This window comes from Nerophis lumbriciformis, linkage group LG03, assembly GCF_033978685.3.
Source record: "Nerophis lumbriciformis linkage group LG03, RoL_Nlum_v2.1, whole genome shotgun sequence".
NCBI lineage: Eukaryota > Metazoa > Chordata > Actinopteri > Syngnathiformes > Syngnathidae > Nerophis > Nerophis lumbriciformis.
This window is the reverse complement of record NC_084550.2, coordinates 60263880-60289508: the sequence shown is the minus strand read 5'-3', so window position 1 is coordinate 60289508 and position 25629 is coordinate 60263880. Positions and strand designations below refer to the sequence as shown.

The 25629-nt window shown below is 40.0% G+C and overlaps 1 protein-coding gene across 1 annotated transcript in view; it reads right to left on the bottom strand.

Moving 5' to 3' along the window:
* crbn (cereblon) overlaps positions 1 to 22454 on the bottom strand; it is a 49111-nt gene extending 26657 nt beyond the window's left edge. Inside the window, exons 1-4 of the mRNA XM_061940363.2 lie at positions 22302 to 22454; positions 22009 to 22118; positions 8495 to 8697; positions 3311 to 3460 (exon numbers count right to left, since the gene is read on the bottom strand). Coding sequence (XP_061796347.2) covers positions 3311 to 3460; positions 8495 to 8697; positions 22009 to 22118; positions 22302 to 22383 — 545 coding nt within the window. The 5' untranslated portion in view covers positions 22384 to 22454. The remainder of the gene's footprint in view (positions 1 to 3310; positions 3461 to 8494; positions 8698 to 22008; positions 22119 to 22301) is intronic.
* Positions 22455 to 25629: the final 3175 nt, after the last annotated feature.

Genomic DNA, 25629 nt, shown 5'->3' with positions numbered 1-25629 from the left:
AGCTGCTTACGTGCAGTGATTTCTCCAGATTCTCTGAACCCTTTGATGATATTACGGACCGTAGATGGTGAAATCCCTAAATTCCTTGCAATAGCTGGTTGAGAAAGGTTTTTCTTAAACTGTTCAACAATTTGCTCACGCATTTGTTGACAAAGTGGTGACCCTCGCCCCATCCTTGTTTGTGAATGACTGAGCATTTCATGGAATCTACTTTTATACCTAATCATGGCACCCACCTGTTCCTAATTTGCTGTTCACCTGTGGGATGTTCCAAATAAGTGTTTGATGAGCATTCCTCAACTTTATCAGTATTTATTGCCACCTTTCCCAACTTCTTTGTCACGTGTTGCTGGCATCAAATTCTAAAGTTAATGATTATTTGCAACAAAAAAAAAAAGTTGATCAGTTTGAACATCAAATATGTTGTCTTTGTAGCATATTCAACTGAATATGGGTTGAAAAAGATTTGCAAATCATTGTATTCCGTTTATATTTACATCTAACACAATTTCCCAACTCATATGGAAACGGGGTTTGTATGCAAAGAACTTAGAAAACGTTTACCATTTGGCAACTCTGTCCTGTAGCCACGCCCCCTTCGGCAATATATGTTGTTACTTTTGTTAACATCTGTTACGTCACAAATATACCTTTTTGGCTACTAATAAATTCTCTACAGCTACAACTGGTTCGGAACTAACTGTATTCAGATTGTAATCATCCAACTATGATTAGCAGCAGAGTAGAAAGCAGTCAACTTAGTGAGGCGTTTAGGCAAGAGGAACAGCCTAAACCTACTACCTGCTACCTACTCAGTGGCCTAGTGGTTAGAGTGTCTGCCCTGAGATCGGTAGGTCGTGAGTTCAAACCCCGGCTGAGTCATACCAAAGACTATAAAAATGGGACCCGTTACCTCCCTGCTTGGCACTCAGCATCAAGGGGTGGAAAAAATGCTCACTGCTCCCCTCACCTCACAGGGGGTGATCAAGGGTGATGGGTCAAATGCAGAGAATAATTTCGCCACACCTAGTGTGTGTGTTTGTGTGACAATCATTGGTACTTTAACAAGCATATGCGGCTGAGGCGAGCGTTCAACACATTTTGTTTACATCCTATTTTATTTATATTTCATTAAAAAACACAGAAGTGATATTTTAGACGCGAAAGTGAAGGTTTAAAAAAACAGATTTCTCATGCCTGATGATTACATTTTTGATCGTAATTATAATCAGGCAAAAACACATTGGCGGTGTAGCAATATTTTATTATTTTCTTTTAATACATAAAACATTTTCTGCAAAATATAGTCACCAGTGTAAAATAAATAAACATGAGCAAAAAGTACCATTGGCTCTGATTTAAATATTTTATATATATTTTTTTGTGTTCAAGGACTAGGGTTGTACAGTATACCGGTATTAGTATAGTACCGCAATACTAATGAATCATATCTGGTACTACACCGCCTCTAAAAAGTACCGGTCCCCATTTTTACAGCTTGTCCTATATAATTTGGACAAAATAATAGAACAAGAAATGACAATATGTTACTGCGTACGTCAGCAGACTAATTAGGAGCCTTTGTTTGTTTACTTACTACTAAAAGACAAGTTGTCTTTTGTTTGTTTACTTACTAATCGGCTTCTTGACTGCACTTAAATGTGGAATATATGTAAAATATATTTATATTATTCATATATTTTATATTATATATATTATATTATTTATTGTTGTCTATTGTGAGCGAACTGTGGTGCTGAATTTCCCCCAGGGACCAATAAAGTACTTTCTATTCTATTCTAATAAAAGACAAGTTGTCCTTTGTTTGCTTACTTACTACTAAAAGACAAGTTGTCTAGTATGTTCACTATTTTATTTAAGGACAAAAGTGTTCTTCGATTGCAATAAGAAACATATGTTTAATGTACCCAAAGATTTTTTGTTAAAATAAAGCCAATAATGCCATTTTTTGTGGTCCCCTTTATTCAGAAAAGTACCGAAAAGTATTGAAATACATTTTGGTACCGGTACAAAAATCTTAGTATTAAAACAACCCTACTTTGGATGTACTCACAATGTTTTAGGCCAGGGGTCGGCAACCTTTACCAGTCAAAGAGCCATTTTGACCAGTTTCACAAATTATAGAAAACAATGGGAGCCGCAAAATTTTTTGGAAATTTTAAATGAAATAACACTGCATACAAAGTTTTTTTTTTGCTTTGTGCTATGTATAATCCAGGGGTCTCAGTCACGCTGCCCACACCTTTATATGGAATTTGAAAGCTGGTACGGCACGCGGGTTTTAAATGAATGGCACTTGTCAGCGTCATGCGTGCCGTGATGGTACAGCAAACAGCACCCACTACAACCAGCGTGCCTGATCAGCCACACTTTGTATGGGGCTTCCGCTTGCTCACGTAGGTGACAGCAAGGCATACTTGGTCAACAACCACACAGGTTACACTGACGGTGGCGGTATAAAAAAAACTTTAACACTCTTACTAATAATGCGCCACACTGTGAACCCACACCAAACAAGAATGACAAACACATTTCGGGAGAACATCTGCACCGTAACACAGCATAAACACAACAGGACAAATACCCAGAATCCCATGCAGCCCTAACTCTTCCGGGATACATTATACACCCCCCCCCCGCTACCAAACCCCGCCCACCTCAACCGACGCACAGAGAAGGGGGGGGGGGGGGGGGGGGGGGTTTGATGTGTGAGGGAGCAGGGTTGGGGTGGGGCCGGGGTTTGGTGGTAGCAGGGGTGTATAATGTAGCCCGGAAGAGTCAGGGCTGCATGGGATTCTGGGTGTTTGTTCTGTTGTGTTTATGTTGTGTTAAGGTGCAGATGTTCTCCCGAAATGTGTTTGTCATTCCTGTTTGGGTTTGGTTCAAAGTGTGGCGCATTATTAGTAAGAGTATTAAAGTTGTTTTATATGGTCACCGTCAGTGTAACCTGTGTGGCTGTTGACCAAGTATGCCTTGCTGTCACGTACGTGTGCAAGCAGAAGATGTATATTGTATAACAAGTGTTAGGCTGGCACGCTGTTAATACAGATTGTAGAGGACGCCAAATGTTGTACCATCATGGCACGCCCTTATTATACCTGTAAAGGTGAAAATCGGTGAATATTAATCCCGGGAGTTTTCTGCAAGAGGCACTGAAATCCGGAAGTCTCACGGCAAAATTGGGGGGTTCAGCAAGTAAGCTGCTGAGCCGCATCAGAGTGATCAAAGAGCCGCATGCGGCTACGGAGCCGCGGGTTGCCGACCCCTGTTTTAGGCAATGCCAACTTACCCATCGGCTTGAGTTCTAATCTCGTGCACTTTGAATCTCTGCCTTCCTACGGCTTTCACTTTGACCGTCTCGATGCCGTACTCCTGCTCCTCCCGGTATGCGTAGATTTCTGCCGTCGTTCCGAACTCCGCATCCGGTTCGCCAGCGTCACTGGAAAAACAACAACAGCCTTCATACTTCACTTACTTGTCGGCGGACTTGCAACCGTGCGTGTCTGGACGAGTCTGAGCAGGAGATGTCAGAAGTAAAGTGGCGCCGACTCGAGCTGCAGCTATAGAATATTTTAATAATCGAGTATTATATCGAATGGTTAATAATCGAGTAATCGAATAAATCATATTTTTGCTTAAATAAGGTTTGATTATACATGTTAAGCTGTGCCCTCAATTATTGCGTTTGGCCTAATTGTCTTATTTCCTACACGCATGTTTTTATTATTGAAGGCTGACATGCACAGCTGAAATGCGTCCGTGGTTGATTTGTGCTAATAAAAACAGATGCGCTCACAGCCCTATGTGCTGTGTGGCGTGACCGCATAAACAAAGTTCTTGTCTCTCGTGCGTTTTTGAACGGTGCCGTTTAAACGTTGGTTTCTCCACGCAAATCCGCTGAACTGTTTTCAACTGGAAATAAAACAACATAAAAAGACAAGTGGGTGCAAGTGCAAGCTATCCAAGTAGCATGTGGTTTGCATGACTTGAATAACCCGAATTGCACGACTACTTTCGCGGGTTTACTAATGAAAAGGCTAATTGAACACGACAGCTCGGATAGCGTTGTTAGTTTCCAACACCTTTTGGCAGCATTTGTTGACTTTGCGGGAGTGAGAGAACACATCCTGGTTATCATAATGAATAACATTTATTTTTCTAACACAACTTTTGCGTTTACATTTCATAATAGATGACTGGGGCGGTATAGCTCGGGTGGTAGAGTGGCCGTGCCAGCAACTTGAGGGTTGCAGGTTCGATCCCCGCTTCTGCCATCCTCGTCACTGCCGTTGTGTCCTTGGGCAAGACACTTTACCCACCTGCTCCCAGTGGCACCCACACTGGTTTAAATGTAACTTAGATATTGGGTTTCACTATGTAAAGCGCTTTGAGTCACTAGAGAAAAGCTAGTCTCCGGACGTCCCTCAAATCGGATGCTTTCTCGAGCAGGAGTGTCAAACTCAAATACAGAGTGGTCCAAAATTTAAAAGTGAACAAAGCTGCGGGCCAAGGTTGAACAAATTAACCTTTTAATAGGGACCCAAACAAGTTTTGCATTGAATATTGAACAAGCAAGGCTTATATAACTTTATAGTGACATGCAATATCGAGTTTCAAATAATAATAATAATAATTAAAAAATATCAATGGCATATCAAATACAATTTAAATAGAAATTGAATGCCTCTTTTCTATTTGCAGCCTTCTGAGGTAAATATCAACATTAACTTTTTCCACAGGCTAATACATTTTAAAATGAAATAACAATGAATAAACCAACCATTCAGGACTAATCTGATGTGCCCAAGCCAGTTACCTGCCATCTTTTCTTGGATGCTAGTTCATTAATGTTGAGGCTCAGGCTTTGAGCTGAGGCAACCTTCATTATCGAACGAAGGTGTTCATCAGTCATTACATCTCGTAGTCCGCCCGGACCACAGTCTTGGGGGCGTGCCTTAAAGGCACTGCCTTTAACGTCGACTACAAGCTGTCGTCACGTCTGCTTTTCATCCATTCTAACAACGTGCCGGCCTGATCACAAAATATGTGTGGCGTCTGTATGCACAAACATGTGAATGCAATGCATACTTAATCAATAGCGATACAGGTTACACGGAGGGTGCCCGTATAAACAACTTTTACACTGTTAGAAATATACACCACACTGTGTGAATCCACACCAAACAAGAATGACAAACACATTTTGGGAGAACATCCGCACCGTAACACAGCACTAACCCCCACCACACACACACACACACACACCTTGCAGCGTCCCGGAAGAGTTAGTGCTGCAAAGGGTTCTGGGTATTTGTTCTGTTGTGTTTATGTTGTGTTACTGTGCGGATGTTCTCCCAAAATATGTTTGTCATTCTTGTTTGGTGTGGATTCACAGTGTGGCGTATATTTCTAACAGTGTAAAAGTTGTTATACGGGCACCCTCAGTGTAACCTGTATCGTGTGTGCGTGTGCAGAAGCCGCACATATTACCGTATATGCCTGGGCCAGCACTCGTTGGACTGGGTGAAAAGCGGACGTGACTATTATTGGGAGGGGCACTGAAATTGGGAGTCTCCTGGGAGGGTTGGCAAGTATGAGAATTGGGAAGTATGAGAATTAGCGGTGAATCGGCGGGCCAGCTCCAGTGTTAATTTGATATCGCCTCAAGGGCCAAGTGAAATTACACGGCGGCCCAAATCTGGCCAGAGTTTGACACCCATGTGCTAGAGCATCGAACTTGTGCTATTGTGGTATGCGAGCTTCACTTTGCAATGTTTGCATACTACTGCGTTTTCCTTCCATTTTAGCGAGAAGTGTTCCCACACCATAGACAACTTTTGTCGCTTCTTAATTGCCTCGTTTTGCTATGGCTCTTGTCCACTGCTTTCTGCGGCGTCTGCCATTGCGAGTTATGTCGGCGAAAAAGTTTTCTAAACTCAAGCGTATTTAAAAGAGCGGTGTTGTGCAGTGCAGGGGGCGTGTGGTCTGTGGCGTAAACACGCTGTGCAACACCTACACTGCAAAAATCTAAGTAAGATGAAATATCTCAAATAAGGGTGATATTTGCTTATTTTCTGTCTGATAAGATAATTATTCTCACTAAGCAGATTTAATGTTAGTGTTTTACTTGTTTTAAGGGTTTTGGTCCTAAATGATCTCAGTAAGATATTACAGCTTGTTGCTGAGATTTGATGACCTATATTGAGTAAAACATGCTTGAAACTAGAATATCAACTGTTGCAAAGCTGTGTCATCAACACTCACAAGTATAAAACTACTTTTTTAAAGCAACAATTTCTTATTTCAAGCATGAAAAAAAATTCATGACTTTGACACAATTGTGTCTCATAATTAAAACAGATGACAGCCAAATGGACTTTGCTGTTTTGTTTTCAATGAAACAAGAGAAAATAAGTACCGGTACTCATATAGTAGTACAGTTGTTATTAGAGATTAGGGCTGGGCGATAAAACAATAACAATATATATCGCGATAGACATGTGATCAATATCAATAGAAAATGGGGTCGATAGAACGTTCGATAATTTCACTGAGTTCTGTTAGAAAAAAATAGGAAGAAATGCCGAGTCGGAACCGCACGGCATTCTGGGGGTGTAGGCAGAGGAAGGCCTTTGGCCTCTCAACCTATCACGGCCGAGCCTGAACCGCAAGGCATTCTGGGAAATGCTAACAGGAAGAAAAAAAAAAAAAAAAAGCAACAACGGCGAGCTGACGACAAGGAGTGAAACAAAACGGGAATATGAGTGCGGCAGCACGAGAGGAAATTGTAAATAAAAAAGGAAACGTCACGTCACCAGTTTGGCAGTATTTTGGATTTTTTAACTCCGATACGAATCAGAGTAATACTGTCTGCAAACTTTGCAGGGTCGTCGTCCCGACCAAGTCTGGGAACACGACAAACTTATTTTACCACCTGAGCCGCTCTCACTCGCTGTATCAAACAGCCACAACCATCTACATCAGCCGGTGCAAGTGGAACAGCACCGAAGCGGCAACAACAGACCACCATCGAGAGGTACTCGGCAGCAGTGCCATACGACAAAAATTCAAAACGTTATAAAGAAATAACGGATGCAGTGGTGGATCAATTAGCAAAGGACATGCTACCTACTTATATTTAAAATAAAAGTATTTAAATTCAGCCTTTTTTCTCCTGGTCTTTATTTAGAATAGTTTTTTGTTTTTTTTAATCAATAATTATCGATATCGACTGATATGAAACACTTATATCGTGATACATTTTTTAGTCATATCGCCCAGCCCTATTAGAGATGTCCGATAATGGCTTTTTTGCCGATATCCGATATTGTCCAACTCTTAATTACCGATTCCGATATCAACCGATACCGATATATACAGTCATGGAATTAACACATTATTATGCCTAATTTTGTTGTGATGCCCCGCTGGATGCATTCAACAATGTAACAAGGTTTTCCAAAATAAATCAACTCAAGTTATGGAAAAAAAAAATGCCAACATGACACTGCCATATTTATTATTGAAGTCACAAAGTGCATTTTTTTTTTTTAACATGCCTCAAAATAGCAGCTTGGAATTTGGGACATGCTCTCCCTGAGAGAGCATGAGGATGTTGAGGTGGGTGGGGTTGAGGTGGGGGGGTAGAGGGGGGTGTATATTGTAGCGTCCCGGAAGAGTTAGTTCTGCAAGGGGTTCTGGGTATTTGTTCCGTTGTGTTTATGTTGTGTTACGGTGCGGATGTTCTCCCGAAATGTGTTTGTCATTCTTGTTTGGTGTGGGTTCACAGTGTGGCGCATATTTGTAGCAGTGTTAAAGTTGTTTATACGGCCACCCTCACTGTGACCTGTATGGCTGTTGACTAAGTATGCCTTGCATTCACTTGTGTGTGTGAAAAGCCGTAGATATTATGTGACTGGGCCGGCATGCAAAGGCAGCGCCTTTAAGGTTTATTGGCGCTCTGTACTTCTCCCTACGTCCGTGTACACAGCGGCCTTTTAAAAAGTCATACATTTTACTTATTTAAACCGATACCGATAATTTCCGATATTACATTTTAAAGCATTTATCGGCCGATATTATCGGACATCTCTAGTTGTTATTAGTGAGAATATACTTATTTTAAGGTATTTTTGGGTTCATTGAGGATAGATCATTTTACTTGTTTTGGAAAGTCTTGACAAGCCAAATTTTCTTGTTCTATTGGCAGATAATTTTGCTTAGTTCAAATAAAATACCCCTCATTTTTGTATTTTTTTCTTCTTCTTTTTGAACACTGACTTTCTGCGGTGTAAACAGTCCGTGCGAAACGTGAGCTTTGACTACCGTTTATTAAACGAGGCAAAATGCCGTCAAAAAAATAAAAATGACCGACACCTCGAGGCAGCGAAATTTCCTCGGATGTATTTTGTAATCGAATTACTCGAGGAATCGTTTCAGCTCTAGCTCCGACGCAATGTTATCGGCATGGTACCTGTGTGCGAGTACAGCGAACGTCCGGTCCTTCTGTATCACACTCCTCATCATGCTGACTTCCTGCGGCCTGAAGAGCTGCAGGGGAAGAGTCTGTCCTGGCACCAGCATCACAGCCGTGTGCGGCAACACGGGGATGGTCTGGCAACTGTCATCGTCGTGGACCGTGCGCCCGTGGAACTCCTCCATGTCTGAACCCAGGTACTACACACACGGATCAGATGTGTTTTGTTGACAGGGGCAAAGACTCAAACTCCACATGTGATCCAAAGGCCCATAACAAACATGGATAACCTGCCCCTGCCCAGGACTCCAACCCGTATTGTCAGGCTGTTAGTCCAGCGCAAACTCTTTGGGTATCAGAGAATGACTTTTGACAAGAACAAGAAAGTTTGATCATATTACGCCTATACTGGCTCACCTGCACTGGCTTCCTGTGCACTTAAGACGTGACTTTAAGGTTTTACTACTTACGTATAAAATACTACACGGTCTAGCTCCATCCTATCTTGCTGATTGTATTGTACCATATGTACCGGCAAGAAATCTGCGTTCAAAGAACTCCGGCTTATTAGTGATTCCCAGGGCTCAAAAAAAGTCTGCGGACTATAGAGCGTTTTCTATTGGGGCTCCAGTACTCTGGAATGCCCTCCCGGTAACAGTTAGAGATGCTACCTCAGTAGAAGCATTTAAGTCCCATCTTAAAACTCATTTGTATACTCTAGCCTTTAAATAGACCCCTTATAGACCAGTTGATCTGCCGTTTCTTTTCTGCTCTGCCCCCCTCTCCCTTGTGGAGGGGGAGGCACAGGTTCGGTGGCCACGGATGAAGCGCTGGCTGTCCAGGGTCGGGACCCGGGGTGGACCACTTGTATGTGCATTGGTTGGGGACATCTCTGCGCTGCTGACCTGTCTCCTGCTGGCCCCACTATGGACTGGACTCTCACTATTATGTTAGATCCACTATGGACTAGACTCTCACACTATTATGTTAGATCCACCATGGGCTGGAGTCACACTATTATGTTAGATCCACTATGGACTGGACTCTCACACTATTACCGTAAGTTAAATCCACTATGGACTGGACTCTCACACTATTATGTTAGATCCACCATGGGCTGGACTCACACTATTATGTTAGATCCACTATGGACTGGACTCTCACACTATTACCGTAAGTTAAATCCACTATGGACTGGACTCTCACACTATTATGTTAGATCCACTATGGGCTGGACTCTCACTATTATGTTAGAACCACTATGGACAGGACTCTCACACTATTATGTTAGATCCACTATGGACTGGACTCTCACACTATTATGTTAGATCCACTATGGACTGGACTCTCACACTATTATGTTAGATCCACTATGGACTGGACTCTCACAATATTATGTTAGATCCACTATGGACTGTACTCACACTATTATGTTAGATCCACTATGGGCTGGACTCTCACTATTATGTTAGATCCACTATGGACAGGACTCTCACAATATTATGCTAGATCCACTATGGACTGGACTCTCACACTATTACCGTAAGTTAAATCCACTATGGACTGGACTCTCACACTATTATGTTAGATCCACTATGGACTGGACTCTCTCACTATTATGTTACATCCTCTATGGACTGGACTCTCACACTATTATGTTAGATCCACTATGGACAGGACTCTCACAATATTATGCTAGATCCACTATGGACTGGACTCTCACACTATTACCGTAAGTTAGATCCACTATGGACTGATCTCTCACACTATTATGTTAGATCCACTATGGACAGGACTCTCACACTATTATGTTAGATCCACTATGGACTGGACTCTCACACTATTATGTTAGATCCACTATGGACTGGACTCTCACAATATTATGTTAGATCCACTATGGACTGGACTCTCACACTATTATGTTAGATCCACTATGGACTAGACTCTCACACTATTATGTTAGATCCACTATGGACTGGACTCTCACAATATTATGTTAGATCCACTATGGACTGGACTTTCACACTATTATGTTAGATCCACTATGGACTAGACTCTCACACTATTATGTTAGATCCACTATGGACTGGACTCTCACACTATTATGTTAGATCCACTATGGACAGGACTCTCACAATATTATGCTAGATCCACTATGGACTGGACTCTCACCCTATTCCCGTAAGTTAGATCCACTATGGACTGGACTCTCACACTATTATGTTAGATCCACTATGGACTAGACTCTCACAATATTATGTTAGATCCACTATGGGCTGGACTCTCACACTATTATGTTAGATCCACTATGGACTGGACTCTCACACTATTATGTTAGATCCACTATGGACTGGACTCTCTCACTATTATGTTACATCCACTATGGACTGGACTCTCACAATATTATGCTAGATCCACTATGGACTGGACTCTCACACTATTACCGTAAGTTAGATCCACTATGGACTGAACTCTCACACTATTATGTTGGATCCACTATGGACTAGACTCTCACACTATTATGTTATGGACTGGACTCACACTATTATGTTAGATCCACTATGGACTGGACTCACACTATTATGTTAGATCCACTATGGACTGGACTCTCACACTATTATGTTAGATCCACTATGGAATGGACTCTCACACTATTATGTTAGATCCACTATGGACTGTACTCTCACACTATTATGTTAGATCCACTATGGACTAGACTCTCACACTATTATGTTAGATCCACTATGGACAGGACTCTTACACTATTATGTTAGATCCTCTATGGACTGGACTCACACCATTATGTTAGATCCACTATGGACTGAACTCTCACAATATTATGTTAGATCCACTATGGACTGGACTCACACTATTATGTTAGACCCACTATGGGCTGGACTCTCACTATTATGTTAGATCCACTATGGACAGGACTCTCACGCTATTATGTTAGATCCACTATGGACTGGACTCACACACTATTATGTTAGATCCTCTATGGACTGGACTCTCACACTATTATGTTAGATCCACTATGGACTGGACTCTCACACTATTATGTTAGACCCACTATGGGTTGGACTCTCGCTATTATGTTAGATCCACTATGGACAGGACTCTCACACTATTATGTTAGATCCACTATGGACTGGACTCACACACTATTATGTTAGATCCTCTATGGACTGGACTCTCACACTATTATGTTAGATCCACTATGGACTGGACTCTCACACTATTATGTTAGATCCACTATGGACTGGACTCTCTCACTATTATGTTACATCCACTATGGACTGGACTCTCACACTATTACCGTAAGTTAGATCCACTATGGACTGAACTGTCACACTATTATGTTAGATCCACTATGGACTAGACTCTCACACTATTATGTTAGATCCACTATGGACTGGACTCTCACAATATTATGTTAGATCCACTATGGACTGGACTCACACTATTATGTTAGATCCACTATGGACTGGACTCTCACACTATTATGTTAGATCCACTAAGGACTGGACTCTCACACTATTATGTTAGATCCACTATGGACTAGACTCTCACAATATTATGTTAGATCCACTATGGACTGGACTCTCACAATATTATGTTAGATCCACTATGGACTGGACTCACACTATTATGTTAGGCTGGACTCTCACTATTATGTTAGATCCACTATGGACAGGACTCTCACACTATTATGTTAGATCCACTATGGACTGGACTCACACACTATTATGTTAGATCCTCTATGGACTGGACTCTCACACTATTATGTTAGATCCACTATGAACTGGACTCTCACACTATTATGTTAGATCCACTATGGGCTGGACTCTCACACTATTATGTTAGATCCTCTATGGACTGGACTCTCACACTATTATGTTAGATCCACTATGAACTGGACTCTCACAATATTATGTTAGATCCACTATGGACTGGACTCACACTATTATGTTAGGCTGGACTCTCACTATTATGTTAGATCCACTATGGGCTGGACTCTCACACTATTATGTTAGATCCTCTATGGACTGGACTCTCACACTATTATGTTAGATCCACTATGAACTGGACTCTCACACTATTATGTTAGATCCACTATGAACTGGACTCTCACACTATTATGTTAGATCCACTATGGGCTGGACTCTCACACTATTATGTTAGATCCTCTATGGACTAGACTCTCACAATATTATGTTAGATCCACTATGGACTGGACTCTCACAATATTATGTTAGATCCACTATGGACTGGACTCACACTATTATGTTAGGCTGGACTCTCACTATTATGTTAGATCCACTATGGACAGGACTCTCACACTATTATGTTAGATCCACTATGGACTGGACTCACACACTATTATGTTAGATCCTCTATGGACTGGACTCTCACACTATTATGTTAGATCCACTATGAACTGGACTCTCACACTATTATGTTAGATCCACTATGGGCTGGACTCTCACACTATTATGTTAGATCCACTATGGACTGGACTCTCACACTATTATGTTAGATCCACTATAAAAAAGTTAAAAAAGTTAAAGTACCAATGATTGTCACACACACACACTAGGTGTGGCGAGATTATTCTCTGCATTTGACCCATCACCCTTGATCACCCCCTGGGAGGTGAGGGGAGCAGTGGGCAGCAGCGGTGGCCGCGCCCGGGAATCATTTTTGGTGATTTAACCCCCAATTCCAACCCTTGATGCTGAGTGCCAAGCAGGGAGGTAATGGGTCCCATTTTGTTTTATAGTCTTTGGTATGACTCGGCCGGGATTTGAACTCACAACCTACCGATCTCAGGGCGGACACTCTAACCACTAGGCCACTGAGTAGTAATGGGCTGGACTCTCACTATTATGTTAGATCCACTATGGACAGGACTCTCACACTATTATGTTAGATCCTCTATGGACTGGACTCACACCATTATGTTAGATCCACTATGAACTGGACTCTCACACTATTATGTTAGATCCACTATGGACTAGACTCTCACACTATTATGTTAGATCCACTATGGACTGGACTCTCGCACTATTATGTTAGATCCACTATGGACTAGACTCTCACACTATTATGTTAGATCCACTATGGACTGGACTCTCACACTATTATGTTAGATCCACTATGGACTGGACTCTCACACTATTATGTTAGATCCACTATGGACTGGACTCTCTCACTATTATGTTACATCCACTATGGACTGGACTCTCACAATATTATGCTAGATCCACTATGGACTGGACTCTCACAATATTATGCTAGATCCACTATGGACTGGACTCTCACACTATTACCGTAAGTTAGATCCACTATGGACTGAACTCTCACACTATTATGTTAGATCCACTATGGACTAGACTCTCACAATATTATGTTAGATCCACTATGGACTGGACTCTCACAATATTATGTTAGATCCACTATGGACTGGACTCACACTATTATGTTAGGCTGGACTCTCACTATTATGTTAGATCCACTATGGACAGGACTCTCACACTATTATGTTAGATCCACTATGGACTGGACTCACACACTATTATGTTAGATCCTCTATGGACTGGACTCTCACACTATTATGTTAGATCCACTATGAACTGGACTCTCACACTATTATGTTAGATCCACTATGGGCTGGACTCTCACACTATTATGTTAGATCCACTATGGACTGGACTCTCACACTATTATGTTAGATCCACTATAAAAAAGTTAAAAAAGTTAAAGTACCAATGATTGTCACACACACACACTAGGTGTGGCGAGATTATTCTCTGCATTTGACCCATCACCCTTGATCACCCCCTGGGAGGTGAGGGGAGCAGTGGGCAGCAGCGGTGGCCGCGCCCGGGAATCATTTTTGGTGATTTAACCCCCAATTCCAACCCTTGATGCTGAGTGCCAAGCAGGGAGGTAATGGGTCCCATTTTTTTTTATAGTCTTTGGTATGACTCGGCCAGGATTTGAACTCACAACCTACCGATCTCAGGGCGGACACTCTAACCACTAGGCCACTGAGTAGGTAATGGGCTGGACTCTCACTATTATGTTAGATCCACTATGGACAGGACTCTCACACTATTATGTTAGATCCTCTATGGACTGGACTCACACCATTATGTTAGATCCACTATGAACTGGACTCTCACACTATTATGTTAGATCCACTATGGACTAGACTCTCACACTATTATGTTAGATCCACTATGGACTGGACTCTCGCACTATTATGTTAGATCCACTATGGACTAGACTCTCACACTATTATGTTAGATCCACTATGGACTGGACTCTCACACTATTATGTTAGATCCACTATGGACTGGACTCTCACACTATTATGTTAGATCCACTATGGACTGGACTCTCACACTATTATGTTAGATCCACTAATGTCCATTGCACCGGTCGCCTGGGGAGGTCCACACATCTGTGGTCCTCTCCAAGGTTTTTCATTGTCATCCCATTGGGTTGAGTTTTTCCTTGCCCTGATGTGGGATCTGAGCCGATGTCGTTGTGGCTTGTGCAGCCCTTTGAAACACTCGTGATTTAGGGCTATATAAATAAACGTTGATTGATTGATTGATCTGCACCCGAAGCTATCTAAGGGCATATCTCCCTAATAGAACAATCCCCTAAAAGATTCTGTGACCAAATACAAATACATACTAGGTCACGATCATATAAGAAAATGGTACAGGGTATAATTTACCACGAGACCAATGCTGTAATGTTCACCGGTGTCCTGTTGTAAAAAACAGAACCATTTTGCAAACTTCCCTGAACATGCAGCATTTCTGTTCCTGTTTTTGAGGCTAATTTCTTTTAGCACCGTTTTGTTAGCTTTCTTAAAAACACATACACTTGGGTAAAACGGAATCCATCCTGTCTGGGTCCCACATCAACCTTAAGAAAGTCAGTGACTTCACTATAAAAGTGGGTGACATTGTTATCACCAGGAAAGAGGAGGTCACCTACCTAGGTTCCATTCTAGAGGCTAATCTTTCCTGTGATGAAATGGCAACCAAGGTAATCAAAAAGGTCAACCAACGAACGAGATTTCTCTACAGAATCTTCTCTCTGGTCAACAAAAGCACCATGAAGATTCTAGCGGGAACTCTCGTTCAACCCTTTTTCCATTACGCATGCACCTCCTGGTACCCTAGCACCTCCAAAACCCTAAAATCTAGACTCCAAACATCCCAGAACAAGCTAGTCAGATTACTTCTAGACCTCCACCCCAGATCCCACCTCACTCCTACCCACTTCTCCAAAGTGGGCTGGCTCAGGGTGGAGGACAGAGTAAAACAACTTGCACTGAGCCTAGTCTATAAAATCCGCTACACCTCCCTGATACCAAAGTACATGTCAAACTACCGGTACTTCCATAACCACAACACCAGGGGGAGCTCCACTAACCACGTTAAACCCAGATTCCGATCTAACAAAGGTCTTAACTCATTCTCCTTCTATGCCACATCAATATGGAATGCACTCCCAACAGGTGTAAAAGAAAGGGAATCTCTATCCTCCTTCAAAACAGCACTAAAAGAACACATCCAGGCAACTGCAACCCTAAACTAACACCCTCCCTTCCACATCCCCGGATTGTAAATAATCAAATGTATATACTTGTTCTTATGCTTTCTCATCTCTCTATGTCCACTACTTGCTGTACATATCCTACCAAGTCAGTCCTACACTGTTTCAATGCCCATTTCTCTGATGATGTAATTGTTGATGACCGAATTGCTGATATCAACCAAACCTAACGCCCCCCTCCACATCCCACACCCCGGATTGTAAATAATGTAAATAATGTAAATAATTCAATGTGTATACTCTGATGATTAACTTGTGTGATGACTGCATTATAATGATAGTATATATTTGTACCATGAATTGATTTACGTGGACCCTGACAAGTTGAAAAACTTATTGGGGTGTTACCATTTAGTGGTCAATTGTACAGAATATGTACCGGTACTGTACTGTGCAATCTACTAATAAAAGTTTCAATCAATCAATCATATAAGAAAATGGTACAGGGTATAATTTACCACAAGACCAATGCTGTAATGTTCACCGGTGTCCTGTTTTGAATAAATGTTTAATCTACCTCTGACTGAACGCGGGTAGATAGATAGATAGATAGATAGATAGATAGATAGATAGATAGAAAACTAACGATAGCATCTGTCACATATTGTTAAAAACAGAACCATTTTGCAAACTTCCCTGAACATGCACTGCAAAAAGTGAAATCTAAGTAAGATTAAATATGTCAAATAAGGGTGATATTTGCTTATTTTCTGTCTGATAAGATAATTCTTCTCACTAAGCAGATTGTATGTTAGTTTTACTTGTTTTAAGGGTTTTGGTCCGAAATGATCTCAGTAAGATATTACAGCTTGTTGCTGAGATTTGATGACCTATATTGAGTAAAACATGCTTGAGACTAGAATATCAACTGTTGCAAAGCTGTGTCATCAACACTCGCAAGTATAAAACTACTTTTTTTTAAAGTAATAATTTCTTACCTCAAGCATGAAAAAAATCATGTTGCATATCATGTCAAGATAATGGTACTAGCATTTACTTCATTTAAGAATATTTTTCAACATATTGAGCAAAAAGGTCTCTTTTTTTTCTACCAATAAAAGTGCACTTCTTATTTAGTGAGAATATACTTATTTTAAGTAGGGATGTCCGATAATGGCTTTTTGCCGATATCCGATATTGTCCAACTCTTTAATTACCGATACCGATATCAACCGATACATACAGTCGTGGAATTAACACATTATTATGCCTAATTTGGACAACCAGGTATGGTGAAGATAAGGTCCTTTTAAAAAATAAATAAATAAAATAAAATAAGATAAATAAATTAAAAACATTTTCTTGAATAAAAAAAGAAAGTAAAACAATATAAAAACAGTTACATAGAAACTAGTAATGAATGAAAATGAGTAAAATTAAGTGTTGAAGGTTAGTACTATTAGTGGACCAGCAGCACGCACAATCATGTGTGCTTACGGACTGTATCCCTTGCAGACTGTATTGATATATATTGATATATAATGTAGGAACCACAATATTAATAACAGAAAGAAACAACCCTTTTGTGTGAATGAGTGTAAATGGGGGGGGGGGGGGGGGGGGGGGGGGGTGTTTGGGGTTGGTGCACTAATTGTAAGTGTATCTTGTGTTTTTTATGTTGATTTAATAAAATAAAAAAATAAATAAAAAAACGATACCGATAATAAAAAAACGATACCGATAATTTCCGATATCACATTTTAAAGCATTTATCGGCAGGCCGATATTATCGGACATCTCTAATTTTAAGGTATTTTTGGGTTCATTGAGGTTAGCTAATTTTACTTGTTTTGGAACAGGGATCACCAACCTTTTTGAAACCAAGAGCTACTTCTTGGGTACTGATTAATGTGAAGGGCCACCAGTTTGATACACACTTCAATAAATTGCAAGAAATAGCCAATTTGCTCAATTTACCTTTAACTCTATGTTATTATTAATAATTAATGATATTTATCTTTGTGGAAACACTGATCATCTTAATGATTTCTCACAATAAATATATATAGAAACAGATAAATATCAACATCCATCCATCCATCCATCTTCTTCCGCTTATCCGAGGTCGGGTCGCGGGGGCAGCAGCATAAGCAGGGAAGCCCAGACTTCCCTCTCCCCAGCCACTTTGTCCAGCTCTTCCTGTGGGACCCCGAGGCGTTCCCAGGCCAGTCGGGAGACATAGTCTTCCCAACGTGTCCTGGGTCTTCCACGTGCCCTAAACACCTCCCTAGGGAGGCGTTCGGGTGGCATCCTGACCAGATGCCCGAACCACTTCATCTGGCTCCTCTCGATGTGGAGGAGCAGTGGCTTTACTTTGAGCTCCCCCCGGATGGCAGAGCTTCTCACCCTATCTCTAAGGGAGAGCCCCGCCACCCGGCGGAGGAAACTCATTTCGTCCGCTTGTACCCGTGATCTTGTCCTTTCGGTCATAACCCAAAGCTCATGACCATAGGTGAGGATGGGAACATAGATCGACCAGTAAATTGAGAGCTTTGCCTTTCGGCTCAGCTCCTTCTTCACCACAATAAATATCAATATGCAACACTTTATTTTTATATTTTCTCTAAGTGCACATTTTCCAAATTGAACATTTTCAAATGATCACTTCTAAGACAGTCTTGTGAAATCACAATATCTCATTTTAACTAGCTCGCCACTAACATTTTTTAACAAATCATGAATTACTTTGCACCATGTTTGTACAAATAATAACTCGCGTAAAATACAAAAGTCAACTCTCAAATTTTTAAATAAACCATGTCACACTTTGAACTGGACACCAAATCTGTTCTCTGTTTCTTTGTCAGTTAGTGAAGACCAAGTCTTTAAAATATTTTCTTGGATTTTCAAATTCTATTTGAGTTTTGTCTCGCTTAGAATTAAAAATGTCGAGCAAAGCGAGACCAGCTTGCTAGTAAATTAGAGATGTCCGATAATATCGGCCGATAAATGCGTATAAAATGTAATATCGGAAATAATCGGTATCGTTTTGTTTTTGTTTTTCTTTATTGAATCAACATAAAAAACACAAGATACACTTACAATTAGTGCACCAACCCAAAAAACCTCCCTCCCCCATTTACACTCATTCACACAAAAGGGTTGTTTCTTTCTGTTATTAATATTGTGGTTCCTACATTATATATCAATATATATCAATACAGTCTGCAAGGGATACATTCCGTAAGCACACATGATTGTGCGTGCTGCTGGTCCACTAATAGTACTAACCTTTAACAGATCATTTGACTCATTTTTATTCATTACTAGTTTCTATGTAACTGTTTTTATATTGTTTTACTTTCTTTTTTATTCAAGAAAATGTTTTTAATTTATTTATCTTATTTTATAAAAAATGTTTAAAAAGTACCTTATCTTCACCATACCTGGTTGTCCAAATTAGGCATAATAATGTGTTCTTTCTGTTATTAATATTCTGGTTCCTACATTATATATCAATACAGTCTGCAAGGGATACAGTCCGTAAGCACACATGATTGTGCGTGCTGCTGGTCCACTAATAGTACTAACCTTTAACACTTCATTTTACTCATTTTCATTCATTACTAGTTTCTATGTAACTGTTTTTATATTGTTTTACTTTCTTTTTTATTCAAGAAAATGTTTTTAATTTATTTATCTTATTTTATAATTTTTTAAAAAAAAGTACCTTATCTTCACCATACCCGGTTGTCCAAATTAGGCATAATAATGTGTTCTTTCTGTTATTAATATTCTGGTTCCTACATTATATATCAATATATATCAATACAGTCTGCAAGGGATACAGTCCGTAAGCACACATGATTGTGCGTGCTGCTGGTCCACTAATAGTACTAACCTTTAACAGTTAATTTTACTCATTTTCATTAATTACTAGTTTCTATGTAACTGTTTTTATATTGTTTTACTTTCTTTTTTATTCAAGAAAATGTTTTTAATTTATTTATCTTATTTTATAAAAAATTTTTAAAAAGTACCTTATCTTCACCATACCTGGTTGTCCAAATTAGGCATAATAATGTGTTCTTTCTGTTATTAATATTCTGGTTCCTACATTATATATCAATATATATCAATACAGTCTGCAAGGGATACAGTCCGTAAGCACACATGATTGTGCGTGCTGCTGGTCCACTAATAGTACTAACCTTTAACAGTTAATTTTACTCATTTTCATTAATTACTAGATTCTATGTAACTGTTTTTATATTGTTTTACTTTCTTTTTTATATTCAAGAAAAAAAATTTAATTTATTTTTCTTATTTTATAAATTAAAAAAAAAAAGTACCTTATCTTCACCATACCTGGTTGTCCAAATTAGGCATAATAATGTGTTAATTCCACGACTGCATATATCGGTTGATATCGATATCGGTAATTAAAGAGTTGGACAATATCGGAATATCGGATATCGGCAAAAAGCCATTATCGGACATCCCTAAAGTAAATAAATAACATTTAACCCTTGTGTGGTGTTCGGGTCTGTGGGACCCGTTTTCATTTTTTATTAAAAGAAAAATGATACAATTAATTAATTTTTCAAACTGAGACTCACTGACTTTGGCTCATTTTCTGTGAAGAACATATATCAGAATACATATTTAATGACCACACACCATACACCCCTCCTACACATTTCTATTACATTTAAGATGTCCGGGGCTAATAGAAGTGTGGAAATTGATGTTCTGTGTACCACACACACACACACACACACACACACACACACACACACACACACACACACACACACACACACACACACACACACACACACACACACACACACACACACACACACACACACACACACACACACACACACACACCTTATCCCAATAAACATCTGTTCAGTATTTTAACATAAAAGTGTTTGATTGTTAGGCATTAAAAGCCACAAAATGCAACGGGTCCATCAGACCCACAAACGCTGGCTGAGTAACAACAATATGAACGTTGCACGGAACATTTCTCTGCCAGTTTCTGCATCCCACAGGGATTCTTCTTTTGTGTTTCTGCACCTGTGGTTCCCACACAAGGTTGCAACATTGTTTGTCAACACTGTCTGCTCTCATTTTCTCGCACATTTGACCCTCTGTCCTCCTCCTTTCTAGGCCTGCTGTGTGTGTGTGTGTGTGTGTGTGTGTGTGTGTGTGTGTGTGTGTGTGGTACACAGAACATCAATTTCCACACTTCTATTAGCCCCGGGTCCAGTGGACCTGGACATCTTATATGTAATAGAAATGTGTAGGGGGGGTGTATGGTGTGTGGTCATTAAATATGTATTCTGATATATGTTCTTCACAGAAAATGAGCCAAAGTCAGTGAGTCTCAGTTTGAAAAAGTAATTAATTGTATCATTTTTCTTTGAATAAAAAATGAAAACGGTTCCCACAGACCCGAACACCACACAAGGGTTAAAAACTAGAGGCAGCTCACTGGTAAGTGCTGCTATTTGAGCTATTTTTAGAACAGGCCAGCAGGCTACTCATCTGGTCCTTACGGGCGACCTGGTGCCCGCGGGCACCGCGTTGGTGACCCCTGTTTTGGAAAGTCTTGACAAGCCGAATTTTCTTGTTCTATTGGTAGATAATTTTGCTTAGTTCAAATAAAATACCCCTCATTTTTGTTTTGTTTTTTCTTGTTTTTGAACACTGACTTTTTGCAGCGTGCAGCATTTCTCTCATGCAATTGTTTTTGAAGCTAATTTCTTTTAGCACTATTTTGTTCGCTTTCTTAAAAACACATATTGCCAGTTTTATGTGTTTGCACAATTGTTCCCCGTTGCATTTGTGGTTTGGGCTCATTTCTGCCTCTGTATTCAAGCAGGTTAACACGAGTTTCGTGTGAATTGAAAGAGAAAGCTTACACTGTGTGATGTTGGTAGACTGGGGTCGAAGGTGATGATGTCGGGTTTTGTTGCATCCTCACTGTCTCGGTCCTCCGTCTCCATGTCGTCTTCCTCCTCCTCTTCGTTGCCTAGCAATAAAAGAAAAAAAGAGGCCGAGGTGAAAAGAAAGACCGACATAAAAGTAGCTCGGCGGACTGAATGTGGCCTGTTGCTGCGTGGGAACGAGACAAGGAAAGGTCAGCTGGATATACTTTACTCCCGGGAGGTGGTCCGTGGTGACGCCGCGCCGTCGGTAAAATGGTGTTGGTTACCTGGTAGGAGCTGTAGTTGGTTGCCCATGTTGTCGTTGTCGTTGTCGTTGACGTCGTCTTCTCCTCCCCTGTCGTCAGCCATAGCCTTGTGTTTACAATGCCAACTCTTCTTCGACGCTCTTACGCGCGCAGGCGCACACTAGCCTGCTCAGGGGCGCCCCCTGTAGCCATAGAAAATACCTTGTATTTGCTAGAGATGCGACGTTCGCGAACGAGTTGACTTTTCTAAACTGCTCTTCGAGTGAACCGATTTAAATGTATTCGTTTGTCCCGTTCTTTGTAGAAATTACCCACGCCAACCCAAAATGTTGAAAGAGCCAACCAAAAATACAAAAACAAATCTGTCTGGAGCCGCAAAAAAATTAAAAACCATATTACATACAGATAGTGTGCAATGAGATATAAATTGAATTAAGAGGACTTAAAGGAAACTAAATGAGCTCAAATATAGCTACAAACGAGGCATTATGATGCAATATGTACATATAGCTAGCCTAAATAGCATGTTAGCATCGATTAGCTTGCAGTCATGCAGTGACCAAATATGTCTGATTAGCACTCCACACAAGTCAATAACATCAACAAAACTCACCTTTGTGCATTCATGCACAACGTTAAAAGTTTGGTGGACAAAATGAGACAGAAAAAGAAGTGGCATAAAACACGTCCTAGAAAGTCGGAGAAAGTTATACATGTAAACAAACTAGGGTGAGTTCAAGGACCGCCAAAATTAGTAGGACAAAACGGCGCTCGCCAAATACTCGAATCAGTGAAGCATGTTTAATATAAACAGTGTGCTTTTTAACAATTAGGGAGGCTTGTGTCATATTTGTCCTCCTACAGAAACCATATTAAAACAAAAAATATATTTTTTCCCCCTCATCTTTTTCCATTTTTCATACATTTCTGAAAGAGTTCCAGAGAGCCACTAGGGCGGCGCTAAAGAGCCGCATGCGGCTCTAGAGCTGCGGGTTGCCGACCCCTGGTCTGACGTCACCAGTGACTGCATCTGATTGGTGGAACGGAGTGAAACGTCACAAGTGACTGCATCTGATTGGTGGAAAGGAGTGAAACGTCACCAGTGACTGTATTTGGTAAAAACGCAGGCACATTGAAGGTCTGTCTGACAGACCAAAACAAAACAAAGCGTGCATTAACAGATGGATACAAATCAGTAGCGAGTAGCGAGCTGAATGTCGATAAAAGTAGCGGAGTAAAAGTAGCGGAGTAAAAGTAGCGGAGTAAAAGTAGCGGAGTAAAAGTAGCGTTTCTTCTCAATAAATATACTCAAATAAAAGTAAAATTATGTTGCTTTAAAACTACTCTTAGAAGTACAATGTATCCCAAAAGTTACTCAAGTAGATGTAACGGAGTAAATGTAGCGTGTTACTACCCACCTCTGGTTTTAAGCAACTAAAAAAAACTAAAAATCAAAGAAACCAGAATTTAAGATGCACTTCCGCAAGGGTAACAGGTAAAGTGGACAGTGACGTCACTGCCAAAGAATGCAAAAATGGCTCTATCTTGTGGAATGTTTATGAAAACAAAAGCCAAATTAGATTCCTTGATGAAAAACAGTTACTCAAAAAATAAATATAACAAGCCAGGCCTTGCAACGGCTCTGTTAAGAGTCATAAATCCCTTCTAATATTTACAATGGGAGGACACGATCAAACTGTCAATAGATGGAATTGATATTGAAAGGGTTTCTGAACTTAAATTTCTAGGAGTGATACTGCATGGATGGACGTGGAAATCTCATATTGCACATGTGCGGAAAAAGCTGTCTAAGAGTATTTTTATATTAAATAAGGTCAAATATGTATTAGATTACAGGGCGTATATTGTATTGTGCACTTATATTGCCATATATCAGCTACTGAACACATAAGAGTAACATAAAGGCATTGTATCAACTACAGAAAAGAGCTATAAGGATCATTCATAAAGTAGATTACTTAGAACACACTAACATATTATTTATTAATTCTGGTTTATTGAAATTACAGGAGCTAGTAAAGTTACAGACATTATGTGTCATGATTAAGGCTAAAAGTAAAACATTACCAGCAAATTTACAAAAAATGTTTATCATCACTTCTGAGAAAGAAGAGCGTAGAAGAAAAGGTCGTTTCCAACATCATTATTCAACTTTAAAACAAATGTGTATATCAGTGGTGGAGGTTAAACTATGGAATTCTCTTTACAATGAGATAAAAGATTGTAAAAATACATTCCAATTGAAAAATATATATAAAGACAGAACAATAAGATCATATGGACAGCCATAAGTGTTTACATTTTGCTTTATATTTATTATTTTACTTATTTTTTGCCTGGTTTTGTATTTGTTTTGTATCATCCCGTGAGGTGTATATTACTTTTTTTGTTCGGTTTGTACTTCATGAAGTTTTGCACTTGTGTGTTTTTGTTATATTTGGATGTAATTGTTGGTTTATATGATATCATTAAGTAAAACTACGCATTATGTTGAACGGGGGCAGGAAAATGTAAGATTTTTCTTCATCCTGCTCCTTCTCAGGCATTGGTGTGTAAATGTATAATTGAATAATTGTGGTATAATTGTTTATCGATCAAAGATGCGCATCAATGAAGGAGATAAATAAAAATGAAATGAAACAATACTAACTCTTCTTTTACGGTGCCACATGCGCAGGCGCACATCAGCGAGCTCCCGTGCGCCCCCTGTCGAGACGCCACAGTAGGACATTAGTGCTCAGTTGACGTACTTCAGCGTTAACGTTATTGTAAATGTTCAAATACTAGCTATAAAGTTTAAGGGTAAAAAAAAAAATTTGCAGTACATCCTTTTGTCTCTTACATTTGCCAACAACTGGCCTTGATCTTAGCACTGATACAGGGTTTGTTTCAAGAATCAAGTTTTGTAAAACAAAGTTACCAGGTCTGCCAAAGTCAGTAAGGGTTATTGAGACTATGAATTGCAACAAAAAAGGCAAATGTACCTGTTAAAATGACTGCTGTTGGAGTTAATTACATAAAAAGTGCCACAATTTAAATACATTTTATCAGGGTAAGTGCCTTGAATTTTGCTGGCCCAAGTTGTAACAAGTTAGACGGTGTGGGGTATTATTAAAAATAATGAAGTGACTAGGAAAGTTCACTCCAACCATAAATTCTTATTTCTAGTGATGGGTTGATGAGGCGTCATGAAGCGTATCGACACATTGCAAAACTGTATTGATACCGTGTCACTAAATACTGACATCTGCTGGACATTAAAAATCCCTACAGGCAGCCTAAGGACCGACTCAACTGACACTGATTTTATGACCTAGTACAGAGGTCG